The sequence below is a fragment of the Nycticebus coucang genome, chromosome 16 (genome assembly GCF_027406575.1).
Source record: "Nycticebus coucang isolate mNycCou1 chromosome 16, mNycCou1.pri, whole genome shotgun sequence".
Taxonomy (NCBI): Eukaryota; Metazoa; Chordata; class Mammalia; order Primates; family Lorisidae; genus Nycticebus; species Nycticebus coucang.
This window is the reverse complement of record NC_069795.1, coordinates 56,476,887-56,489,295: the sequence shown is the minus strand read 5'-3', so window position 1 is coordinate 56,489,295 and position 12,409 is coordinate 56,476,887. Positions and strand designations below refer to the sequence as shown.

At 35.8% G+C, this 12,409-nt stretch overlaps 1 protein-coding gene across 9 annotated transcripts in view; it reads right to left on the bottom strand.

The window, feature by feature from the left end:
* BBX (BBX high mobility group box domain containing) overlaps positions 1 to 12,409 on the bottom strand; it is a 292,104-nt gene that overhangs the window by 76,767 nt on the left and 202,928 nt on the right. For all 9 annotated transcript variants that reach the window (XM_053564855.1, XM_053564863.1, XM_053564860.1 and 6 more), the window contains one exon: positions 3,203 to 3,270. In XM_053564855.1, the coding sequence (XP_053420830.1) occupies positions 3,203 to 3,270 (68 nt within the window). The remainder of the gene's footprint in view (positions 1 to 3,202; positions 3,271 to 12,409) is intronic.

The following is a 12,409-nucleotide window of genomic DNA, read 5'->3' as shown; positions in this document are numbered from 1 at the left end:
ATTCTCATCGTTAGTAACATCTGATATGAAACATAAGGGCTTAACTCTTTAATTTCTCTTAAGTCCTTCCCAGAGTTTGATGTGAACACTTTTTATCTGTTCTATTTTTTTGTTTGTTTGGTTTTGGTTCTTTAAAAGCACATATTCACTTAAACTTTTGGGCGTAGTATTGAATACATGGGCTCTCACCTCCTCTGCAGCTCCCTGCTAGCCTGTTTTTGTATATTGTTGATTGAACAAATACACTTGATTTCTGATTTCAATAATTTGCTAAAATTTCATATTTAGTGGAAACACTCTTTCGCATGTCCTACCAACTATGGGGTTATTTCTCCAAGAGATTTCTCTGCTTATAATTCATAGGGTCTCAGTAGAGACCTGCTTAGTCTGCCATTCTGAGCCAGAAGTCACTCCTTCATGTCCTTCTTGCTTAATATATCAATTTTGCTTCCTCAATCAATAAATTCTGTATAACAAACATTGTTTTTTAAAATTTATCTCAAATAGTTTGTGCTTTTTCATATACTCAGCCTTAAAAAAAAATAAGGCTGATTATGTAAAAAACTTAAAAATCAAAACAAACTGTGTATCAAAATTTATCCTTTTCATTCATCAGAGACACAATTACCACAGGTGAGACCATGGATATTAGGCTCAGTAACAGCTCTACAAAAAACATGTTGGCATAATAATGTAAAAAATCTGTAATGGGAGATTGAGAATTAATCAGAAGACAGGAAAAAGATAATGCAAACATTTTGCTTGTTCTTATTTGCAGATTGGTATCTCAAGAAATTGTAATTTCTCTCTAAAAACTCTAAGAGCATTTCAAGTAGATCTAAGAAATAGTATAGGCCTTATCTGGGACTTTATTAATTCAGTTACAGTAAGCCTATCTACCTTCTAGAACTGCTTTTTAAAATCCTATATTAAAATTTTCATATTTAAAAATATCTTTTTGAGAACTTTTTCTATGTGGTAAAGGTTTCAAATCAGAGAATAAAAGAAAACCTTCTTCTTTTAAAACTCATATTTCAGAACATGGGTTCTGTTACAGCATTTTAAAAAGCCATTATGATTGGACTTTTTCTGTGACAGAATTTTCATAAAGTGTCACTTTGGTCCTACCTAACGGTATCAACAGACCTCACAGTAATTATTCTAAATGTCAGCTAATTTTCTTAGGAAAACATAATACATATTTACTACATCTGTCTTAGGTTCATCTGCCTATATATAAGCCCCTAAGGTTCTATATTACATAATCATATGTGTGTGTGTATACAAATATATACACATTTGTAAAACAGAGTAAGACAACAGCCCCAAAAGCAAAACTTTAAACAAATGGGGGGGGGGGAGGGGGAGGGACAGGAGAGGCCCACAGGGCTTTTTCTTTGACCAGCATCCATAAGTCCTGCAGATGTTGACTGGTTTACATTTACACTTGAAAGTTTAAAAGAATGCTAAAAGATGCTGAGAATTATAATCTAATGAATTAGAAAAGATGATGTTGATTTTTACAATGTAATACATTCCTGGAAATCGTATGAGTCTCAGTGTGTTGAAAGGTCAAGTGTACATTATTGTTCTAACATTCACCTATGGAACATACTTAGGATTTTCTTTTCTTTTTTTTTTTAGCATAGCCTCTACGAAAATCTTTATTTGCCTTCTTTTACGTATGTGCTTTCTTTTTTTCTTATTAAATCATAGCTGTGTACATTAATGCGATCATGGGACACCATACAATGGTTTTATAGACCGTTTGACACATTTCATCACACTGGTTAACATAGCCTTCCTGGCATTTTCTTAGTTATTGCGTTAAGACATTTACATTCTACATTTACTAAGTTTCACATATACCCTTGTAAGATGCATCGCAGGTGTAATTCCACCAATCCCCCTCCCTCCACCCCTCCCCCCTCCTTCCCTGTCCCCCTTCCCCCTATTTTTGGGTTATAACTGGGTTATAGCTTTCATGTGAAAGCCATAAATTAGTTTCATAGTAGGGCTGAGTACATTGGATACTTTTTCTTCCATTCTTGAGATACTTTACTAAGGGATTTTCTACACTAAAGTGAGAGTCTGAGATGCCATTAGGTAGCAGCATATGTTAGGAAATGAAATGATGCCTAATAATGCTATTGTGTTAGGAGGTACAAACATGCAGAATAACGAGTTTGCAAAGGCACAAAAGTAACATGCATTCTTTTTTAGCACAATGTAAATAACTACCAGTACAATAATTCTCAAAATAATTAAGTTAAATTCAATACATAGTCAACAACTGTGGATTCCGAATGTAAACTATAAAGAACAAAAACCTTTGATGATGTAGTTTGTATAGTGTCTATCCCAATTCCACTATTTGAAGAGGCTTCAGATAATAATTTTTGAGGCACAATAACAATTTTTGGGGAAAAAAGTAAAAAAATATGGATCTATAATAAAATTGGGCTGACTGCTATTTTTCCCCAAACAGTGATTCTGGTTGAAGATTATAAATTTCTATCGCAAAAACCTGAATGTAGTAGAATAACAAGACCTGCAGGTTAATTTGACTGGCCTCTGTTAAATATGTCTGGAGAATAGAGGAATTTCACAAATGCAAACTATGCATGGTTAACTGCCACTACCTGTCCATCAAAATCATACCTAAAAACATGCAGCAGAAACAGTTCAATAACCAGATCATAAAACCAAGATCATGAGGTCCCAGATCCTTTCCCTTTTCTATTTTAAAGAATAAAACTATCCTGAAATGCCATGCTTCCTGATTTTCAAAACAGGAGTTTGGAATTTTTCAGGTGCTACAAAGACTAACAGTTGCATATTTTTTACCATCATGTTTCCACTAGCAAGTCTAAAGAACAACACATAAGCAGAAAATGTTTTGAACAAATTTAAATACCCATGACACAGTCATGGCAAATGCCAATTAGTTGTAAAATGCATTTCTTACTTCTAGGTTTCTGGAACCCCAAAATCTGCCCCAGGCCTTCTTGGGCTTATTTACACCACTGGTCTTACTCTCAGTGTACAAGATGCCCAGACGAACCTTTGTAATAACAATTATAAATAAAGTTTGTTCATAAGCTGTTGAAAATGCAGAATGAACAATGTGAACAGAATATAAATGGCTGTGTTCTCAATCCCCAACGTGAGCAGAGTGGAGAGGGAGAAAGCACTGACTTACCTCTGGTGTGCCAAGAGCATGTTCTCCAGCTAACAGCAGCATGCTCAGGCCTCCCATCTGAGTAGGATCTAAGTAAGTCAAAAACAAATCATATGTTATCATCCACACACAGTCAAAAACAATACTCATGAAGACTAGCAATCAAAAATCCAACAGAACCATGTAAAACTTTTTATGAAGAACGTTAAAAACTCTTTATGTAACAATAGAGTGGCATATACAAGTGCTTACTGCTCATATTTTTGTGAGCCTTATAAATACCACTGTTGTCCTACCAATCCAACATAGTATTTTTCTCAACACCACAGCTGTTTATAACATGAATTATCTTCTAATGTGATGCTTCTTCTTCCTCATAACATGGGGAGTTTAAACGGGATTTTTTTTTTTAAACAAAAGAGTGCTTATATTTTTCTTTTAGGAAGTTTGAGATTGTTATTCTCATCTTGTTATTTCTGCCACGTGAAATCAGGACTAATAAAAAGAATCAGGGTTATCAGAGAACTAGAGAACATGAAAATTTTCCTAATGGGCCTCCAAAATCCAGTGGCCTTTGTTCAAATCTTTCTTTAAAACTTTCAAAAGCAATTTAAATTTTAAATGTATTTTTTATTTTAAATCCTAAAGGTTTTTTTAAATCCTTGCTCAAAACACCTTTAAGATCTCAAATTAATCCCTTTTATGTCACAACACAGAAGACATTTTTAATTTCATTATTTCAATAATCAACAGAAACAGAAAGACAAAAACAGCAAAGTGACAGATTAAACATATAGCTAAACGTACATCCTTTAAGGCTGTCATAAATAAATTAAAATTCAGTACTGAAATGAAAGGACATAATGTAAAATGCCTCACTGTCTTGCCTGGTGCACATATGCCCTCAATCAATGTATATTTAATTTTAAGAATCTCTACAAAAGAAAATGAGGATCCATTATAATGTTGTCTAAGGCATTTTTTTCCTTCTCTTTGGTTAATGTTAATGCCCTTAAGTACATCTTTGTACACAATCTGTCTTGGAACTTCCTTGTCTTGGGAACTCATGAAACAACTTTGATCACATCTTATATATAATTTTTTTTAATTGCAAAAAAGTTCTAAGGTAGCTTTAAAAAAAGAAAAGGAAAGGAAAAAGAAAGAGGCTATGAGAGGAAAAAATATGTTTCCAAATGATCAAGTAGAAAGCAGTCGTACAGTAAGACAAAGAATAAACTGATAAACATTGGATGATTTGCTGAAACAAAGCTCTCTGGTGTTGTTTTGAGATTCCAACTTTAATTAACTTTAAGAACCATTGTGGCTGTCAAAATAGAAACTTATATCTATTTAAAAATAAAATCAGGAGGGGAAATGAATTTAGCAGCAAGTGAAAGTTTCATTTGGTTCTTTAAGAGCAAAATACTTTTTTGCAGCTGTCATCTCAGAGATCAGGAGGATTGGATAAAAATGTGTTAGTTCAAATTACAAAGTAAAATAGGAACATGATTACATGACAATTTATATACTCATGTGAACTTTGCAAGAAGTTTGCTATATAGATAACTAAAACAAAGGCCAAAAATTTGCCAACATTCCTCATATTAATTTATACTTATATAAATGTTATTTAAGATTATCAAAAATATAATAGGATTCACAAAAATAGTATGCTTTCCTCTCACCAAGGAAGCTAGTACTAAATTAAATTCTACGCAGCTTTCCTTTCTTGGAAACCATATACTTGACAACATTGGGGTTATTCAAAATCGCGAAATGTTGTATGACAAGGATTATTGAGAAAACAAAACAAGAGATTCCATGTTGAGAAAATCTGGCTTTTAAAAGCCTTCTAAAAAAATAAAAAATAAATAAAAGCCATCTAGTAGCCCCTAGATTCAGATGGCTAAGCACTAGGTTTTAATTAAAGACAAATTAATTCACTTTCATCTTGTTGAAAGACATATGTGGAAATATCAGACCAGTGTTATCCATTATAAGAATTCTTGTCATGGATTTCCAACACACAGCATGGGCCATCATATGGTGTGTAATGACACAGACTTGAGGAAGGTGTTTTCCTTCTCTCCTGTACTTTCCTTTAAGAATACTGATTTTACAGCTGATCTGGGAGGTGGAGCATGCTGGCAGATGGGAGAGACGTTTAGCTCAGCTCTCCTGGAACAAAAGGCAAACTGCAACTCCAAGGAAACAAATTTCAGCTAAGATTTCAAGCCAGAGTCACTGATTCACTAGGATTGGACAGAGATCAGCTGAATACAAGACAGAACCACATAGCCCCACCACACCAAGCAGGTTCCCAGAGTCTCAGGCTGTAGTACTTTATGGGTCCTTTGCAAAGCTGTAGAGGAAAAGTTGGAGTCACCAGCCCCAGCTCTTTGGTAAAGGGCTGGTCAACCACAACCCCAGAAGCCCCCAATCCAATTTCACCCTACCTGCTCATTTAGCCAAAAAGCAAAAAACAATCATGGGGGAAAATCAGCAGAAAAACTCTGGCAATATGAATAATCAGAAAAGAGCAACTCCCCCAAAGAATGACAAACCAACCACACCAGAGGATCCCATTCATAAACAGATGGCTGAGATGTCAGAAATCTAATTTAGAGTTTGGATGGCAAATAAGATTAACAGAATGGAAGTAAAGTTGGAATTAGAAATTCTAGGAATAATTCAAAGGTTGTCTCAAGAATTCAATGAATTCAAAGACAATATCACCAAAGATTTTGACACATTGAGAAAAGAAGTTGCTGTCTTCAAAGATAGGAGAAATTCAGTAGAATCCCTCAGTAACAGAATGGAGCAGGCAGAAGAAAGGATTTCGGACATCGAAGACAAAAGCTTAGAATGCTCTCAAATGCACAAAGAGGAAGAGAAGTGGAGAGCAAAAACAGATCATTCTCTCAGAGAGCTCTGGGTTAATTCTAATAAAACTAACATTCGCCTTATAGGAATCCCTGAAGGTGATGAGGTTGCTTCGAAAGGTTCAGATGCTCTTCTTCAAGAGATAATCAAGGAGAACTTCCCAAACATCACAAGAGATGCTGAAATTCAGATAGCAGACATTTTCAGAACCCCAGCATGACTCAACCCAAATAAAGCATCTCCCAGACATATTATAATTAATTTCACTAAAGTTAATATGAAGGAGAAAATACTGTAAGCAGCGAGACGTAAGAAAACCATAACCTAAAAGGGGAAGATTAGAATGACTGCAGATCTCTCTGCTGAAACTTTTCAAGCTAGAAGAGGATGGCCATCTACCTTTAACCTCCTAAAAAAAAAAAAAAAAAAAAACAATTTTGAACCCAGGATCCTGTATCTAGCTAAATTGAGTTTCATTTATGATGGAGAAATTAAATACTTTAATGATATTCACAGACTGAAGAAATTTGCCATAACTAAACCAGCTCTCCAGGATATTCTCAGACCCATCTTCCACAATGACCACCACAACACTTTACCACCAAAGTAAACTCACTGAGAAATTTTTGATCAAAATCCAACTACCACAGTGATGAAAGGACTAAAAATGTCCACTGGACTTTTGATAAATTTGACACCCAAAATAATAACAGGCTTATCACTACTCTCACTTAATGTGAATGGCTTAAATTGTCCTCTAAAGAGGCACAGGTTGGCTGACTGGATTCATAAATTCAGGCCAGATATCTGCTGCATACAAGAATCTCATCTTACCCTCAAAGACAAATATAGACTCAGGGTGAAGGGATAGCCATTTATAATTCAGGCAAATGGAAATCAGAAAAAAGCAGGTGGTGTTGCAATTTTATTCACAGATACAATAGGCTTTAAACCAACAAAAGTAAGGAACAATAAGGATGGTCACTTCATATTTGTTAAGGGAAACACTCAACATGATGAGATTTCAATTATTAATATTAATGCACCTAACCACAAGGCTCCTCAATTCATAAAAGAGACTCTAACTAACATGAGCAACTTGACCTCCTCCAACACTATAATAGCTGAGATTTTAACACCCCTTTGGCTGTGTTGGATAGATCCTCCAATAAGAAACTAAGCAAAGAAATTTTAGACTTAAAATTGACCATTCAACAATTGAATTTAACAGACATATACAGAACATTTCATCCTAACAAAATTGAATACGCATTCTTCTCATCAGCGCATAGAACATCCTCCAAAATTGATCACATCTTAGGTCACAAGGCTAACCTCAGAAAATTTTAAAAACAGAAATTATTCCTTGTATCTTTGTATCTTCTCAGACCATAAAGGAATAAAAGTTGAACTCAGTAACGACAGGAAATCTGCAAACTCACACTAAAGACATGGAAACCATTTTGATCTTATGCTAAATGATAGCTGTCATAGATGAGATTAAGAAAGAAATTACCAAATTTATGGAGCAAAATGATAATGAAGCCACGAACTATCAGAACCTCTGGGATACTGCAAAGGCAGTCCTAAGAGGGAAATTCATAGCATTACAAGCCTTTCTCAAGAAAACGAAACGAGAAGAAATCAACAACTTAATGGGACAGCTCAAGCAACTGGAAAAGGAAGAACACTCCAACCCCAAACCCAGCAAAAGAAAAGAAATAAACAAAATTACAGCAGAATTAAAGGAAATTGAAAATAAAAGAATTATACAACAGATCAATGAATCAAAAAGGTCAATAAAATAAGATACACCTTTGGCTAACCTAATCAGTAATAAAAGAGTAAAATCCTGAATTTCATCAATCAGAAATTACAGAGATGAGATAACCACAGACTTTGCAGAAATTCAAAAAATACTTAATGAATATTACAAAAAACTCTATTCTCAGAAATATGAAAATCTGAAAGAAATTGACCAATACTTGGAATCACGTCACCTTCCTAGACTTAGCCAGGAAGAAGTGGAAATGTTGAACAGGATTATATCAAGTTCTGAAATAGCATCAACTATACAAAATCTTCCCAAAAAGAAAAGCCCGGGACCAGATGGCTTCACATCAGAATTCTACCAAACCTTTAAAGAGGAACTAATATCCATATTACTTAACCCTTTCCAAAGCATCAAAAAAGAAGGAATACTTCCCAACACAGTCTATGAAGCAAACATCACCCTGATCACCAAATCAGGAAAAGACCCAACAAGAAAAGAAAATTATAGACCAGTATCTCTAATGAATATTGATGCAAAAATATTCAGTAAGATCCTAGCAAACAGAATCCAGCAACACATCAAACAAATATACACCACGACCAAGTGGGTTTTATCCCATACTCTCAAGGCTGGTTCAATATACGTAAATCTATAAATATAATACATCACATAAACAAATTAAAAAACAAAGACCATATGATTCTCTCAATTGATGCAGAAAAAGCTTTTGGTAATATCCTTTTATTATCAGAACACTTAAGAAAATAGGTATAGAAGGGGTATTTCTTAAACTGATACAGGCCATCTACAACAACCTACAACCAACATTATATTAAATGCAGTAAAATTGAAAACATTTCCACTCAGATTAGGAACCAGGCAAGGTTGCCCACTATCTCTACTGCTTTTTAACATTGTAAGGGAAGTCTTAGCCATTGCAATCAGGCAGGAGAAGGCAATCAAGGGTATCCATATAGGATCAGAGGAGATCAAACTTTCACTCTTCGCAGATATGATCGTATACCTAGAAAACCCTAGGGACTCAACCACAAAACTCTTAGAAGTGATCGAGGAATACAGCAGTGTCTCAGGCTACAAAATCAATACTCACAAATCAATAGTATTTATATATACCAATAACAGTCAAGCTGAAAAGTATCATGGACTCTATTCACTTTATAGTAGTGCCACAGAAAATGAAATATCTGGCAGTGTACCTAACAAAGGGTGTGAAAGATCTCTATAAAGAGAACTATGAAACTCTGAGAAAAGAAATAGCCTAAGATGTCAACAAATGGAAAAATATACCATGCTCGTGGCTGGGAAGAATCAACATTGTTAAAATGTCCATACTACCCAAAGCAATCTACAAATTTAATGCAATCTCCATTAAAGCCCCTCTGTCATACTTTAAAGATCTGGAAAAACTAGTTCTTCATTTTAGACGGGAACAGAAAAAACCTCGAATAGCCAAGACACTACTCAGAAATAAAAACAGGTGGAATCAGGCTACCACATTTCAGACTATACTATAAATCTATAGTGATCAAAACAGCATGGTATTGGCACAAAAATAGAGAGGTAGATGTATGGAACAACATTGATAACCAAGAGATAAATCCAGACACTTATCATCATTTGATCTTTGATTAGCCTATCAAAAACTTTAATTGGGGGAAAGACTCCCTTTTTAACAAATGGTGCTGGGTGAATTGGCTGGCGACTTGTAGAAGACTGAAACTGGACCCACACCTTTCACCTCTGACAAAAATTGATTCTCACTGGATAAAAGACTTAAACCTAAGACATGAAATCATAAAGATTCTTGGAAAGAGTACAGGGGAAACACTTGAAGAAATTGGCCTGGGACAAAACTTTATGAGGAGGCCCCCAGGGCAACTGAAGCAATACCAAAAATACATTACCCTGATTTGATCAAACTGAAAAACTTTTGCACTGCCAAGAACACAGTAAGTAAAGCAAGCAGACTGCCCTCAGAATGGAAGAGGATATTTGCAGGTTATGTTTCTGACAAAGGTCTGATAACCAGAATCTATAGAGAACTCAAACTTATTAATAAGAAAAAAACAAGTGGGGCGGCACCTGTGGCTCAGTGAGTAGGGCGCCGGCCCCATATGCCGAGGGTGGCGGGTTCGGACCCAGCCCCGGCCAAACCGCAACAGAAAAATAGCCGGGCGTTGTAGCGCACGCCTGTAGTCCCAGCTACTCAGGAGGCTGAGGCAAGAGAATCGCTTAAGCCCAAGAGTTAGAGGTTGCTGTGAGCCGTGTGACGCCATGGCACTCTACCCAAGGGCGGTACAGTAAGACTCTGTCTCTACAAAAAAAAAAGAAAAGAACAAGTGATCCCATTTCACTATGGGCAAGAGACCTGAACAGAAGATTCTCCGAAGAAGACAGGCACATGGTCTACAGACACATGAAAAAATGCTCATCATTTTTAATCATCAGAGAAATGTAAATCAAAACCACTTTGAGATACCATCTAACTCCAGTAAGAGTAGCCCACATAACAAAATCCCAAAACTACAAATGTTGGCTTGGATGTGGAGAAAAGGTGGTGGGAATGCAAAATAATACATTCCTTTTGGAAAGAAGTTTGATGAACACTTAGGGATCTAAAAATTGACCTGCTGTTGGATCCTGCAATTCCTCTAGTAGGAGTATATCCAAAAGACCAAAAACCACTTTGCAAAAAAGATACTTGCACCAGATTATTCATTGCAGCTCAATTTGTAATAGCCAAGTCACGGAAGACGCCCAAGTGCCCAATGACCCATTAATGGATTAATAAATTATGGTATATGTATACCATGGAATACTATGCAGCCTTCAAAAAAGATGAAGACCTTACCTCTTTTATGTTTACATGGAGGGACCTAGAACATATTCTGAGTAAAGTATCTAAAGAATAGAGGAAAAAACATCCAATGTACTCAGTACTTATATGAAACCAACTTATATTTACTCACACTTTCTTATGAAAGATAGAACACAACTATAGCCAGGATTAAGGAGAGAAATAGTGGGAAGGGGGGGTTTAATAGAGGGAAGGTAAAAGATGGGACCACATCTACGGAGCATATTGCAAGGGTACAAGTCAAATCTGTCAAGTGTAGGACATAAATGTCTTAAAACAATAATCAAGTAAATGAGGCAAAAGCTATGTTGATTGGTTTGATGTAAGCACATCAGATTGTGTAAAAAAATCAACACATTGTACTCCACGTATGCATAAATGTATTCATGATCTATGTGTATGTGACTTAATAAATAAAATAAAGAAAAGAGCTGATCTGTAAATACCCTGATATAAGTCTTGGTTCAACTTGCAAATCACAGGTAAAAGGGAGACTAATTGTCAGAAATGGTGCTACGAAAGACAATCTTTCATAGCTTTCTCTAGTTTACCTACAATTATTATTTGGTTTGTGAAGAACAAGCTGAATCTGGAGGAAAAAGAATGAATGCTAAATTATGATTAAAGGAATTCAGTTAGAAGCTAGTCATCTGTATACCCTTTCTTTGTCCCAACAATAAAATGTTTTAGAAAACATTACAACTGATACAATCCAGGAACTCTAGAAAGCTCACTGAGACTATCTAATAACAAGTGGGTTGAAGCTAAAATTGTACAGTCACAGGTAAAGCAAGGGAAACTTTTTCTGTTTTGTTTTTTGAGACAGTCTCACTATGTTGCCCTCAGTAGAGTGCCATGGTGTCACAGCTCACAGCAACCTCAAACACTTGGGCGTAAGCAATTCTCTTGCTTCAGCCTCCCGAGTACCTGGGACTACAGGCGCCTGCCACAACGCCCGGCTATTTTTTTTGTTGTAGTTGTCGTTGTTTGGAAGGCCCGGGCTGGGTTTGAACCTGCCAGCTCTGTTGTATGTGGCTGGCACCCTAGCTGCTGAGCTATAGGTGCCAAGCCAACTTTCTCTGTTTTGATTCTTGTAAGACACACAGAAGTATCACTTGGGTGCTCACCTAGAATTACAGATATCCCTATAAAAATATGGACATTTTATACGCAGATATCCATGTAAAAATTACCTGAAGACTTTGTTTCCCCAGAAGGGTGCAATTATGTTAGGTTAGGCTTCTTTATTTTTATATAGAATACCACCAACATACATTTTATATGATGACTCACACACTGAGCTATAAAATCATTTTAAGTCCATTGGTTATTAAAAAAAAAAAAAAAGTGCAATCACAATATTGCTCAACCTCCTTTCCCAACCTTTCCATATTGTAAACGGTTTATATTGTGGTTTTGAAGAAAATTTGCTTATTATCCTCCAGATCAATAGCAACCTCACCGCCTCTATCCTGCCCAATCTCCCAATTTTATCCTGACAAATTCCTTTTGATTATTGCACTGCAACAGCCAGGGAAGATAGAGCCATTTGCAAGATGAATATAAGTATTTTGATTTCATGGTGATAAATGCTTTAGCATTCCTCACCACCTAGAGTTTTAAAGGTCCCATAACAAATGGGACCGCCTGGAATTTTAAATTTGCCTGGCTCAGACAGGAAGGGGCATGTGAA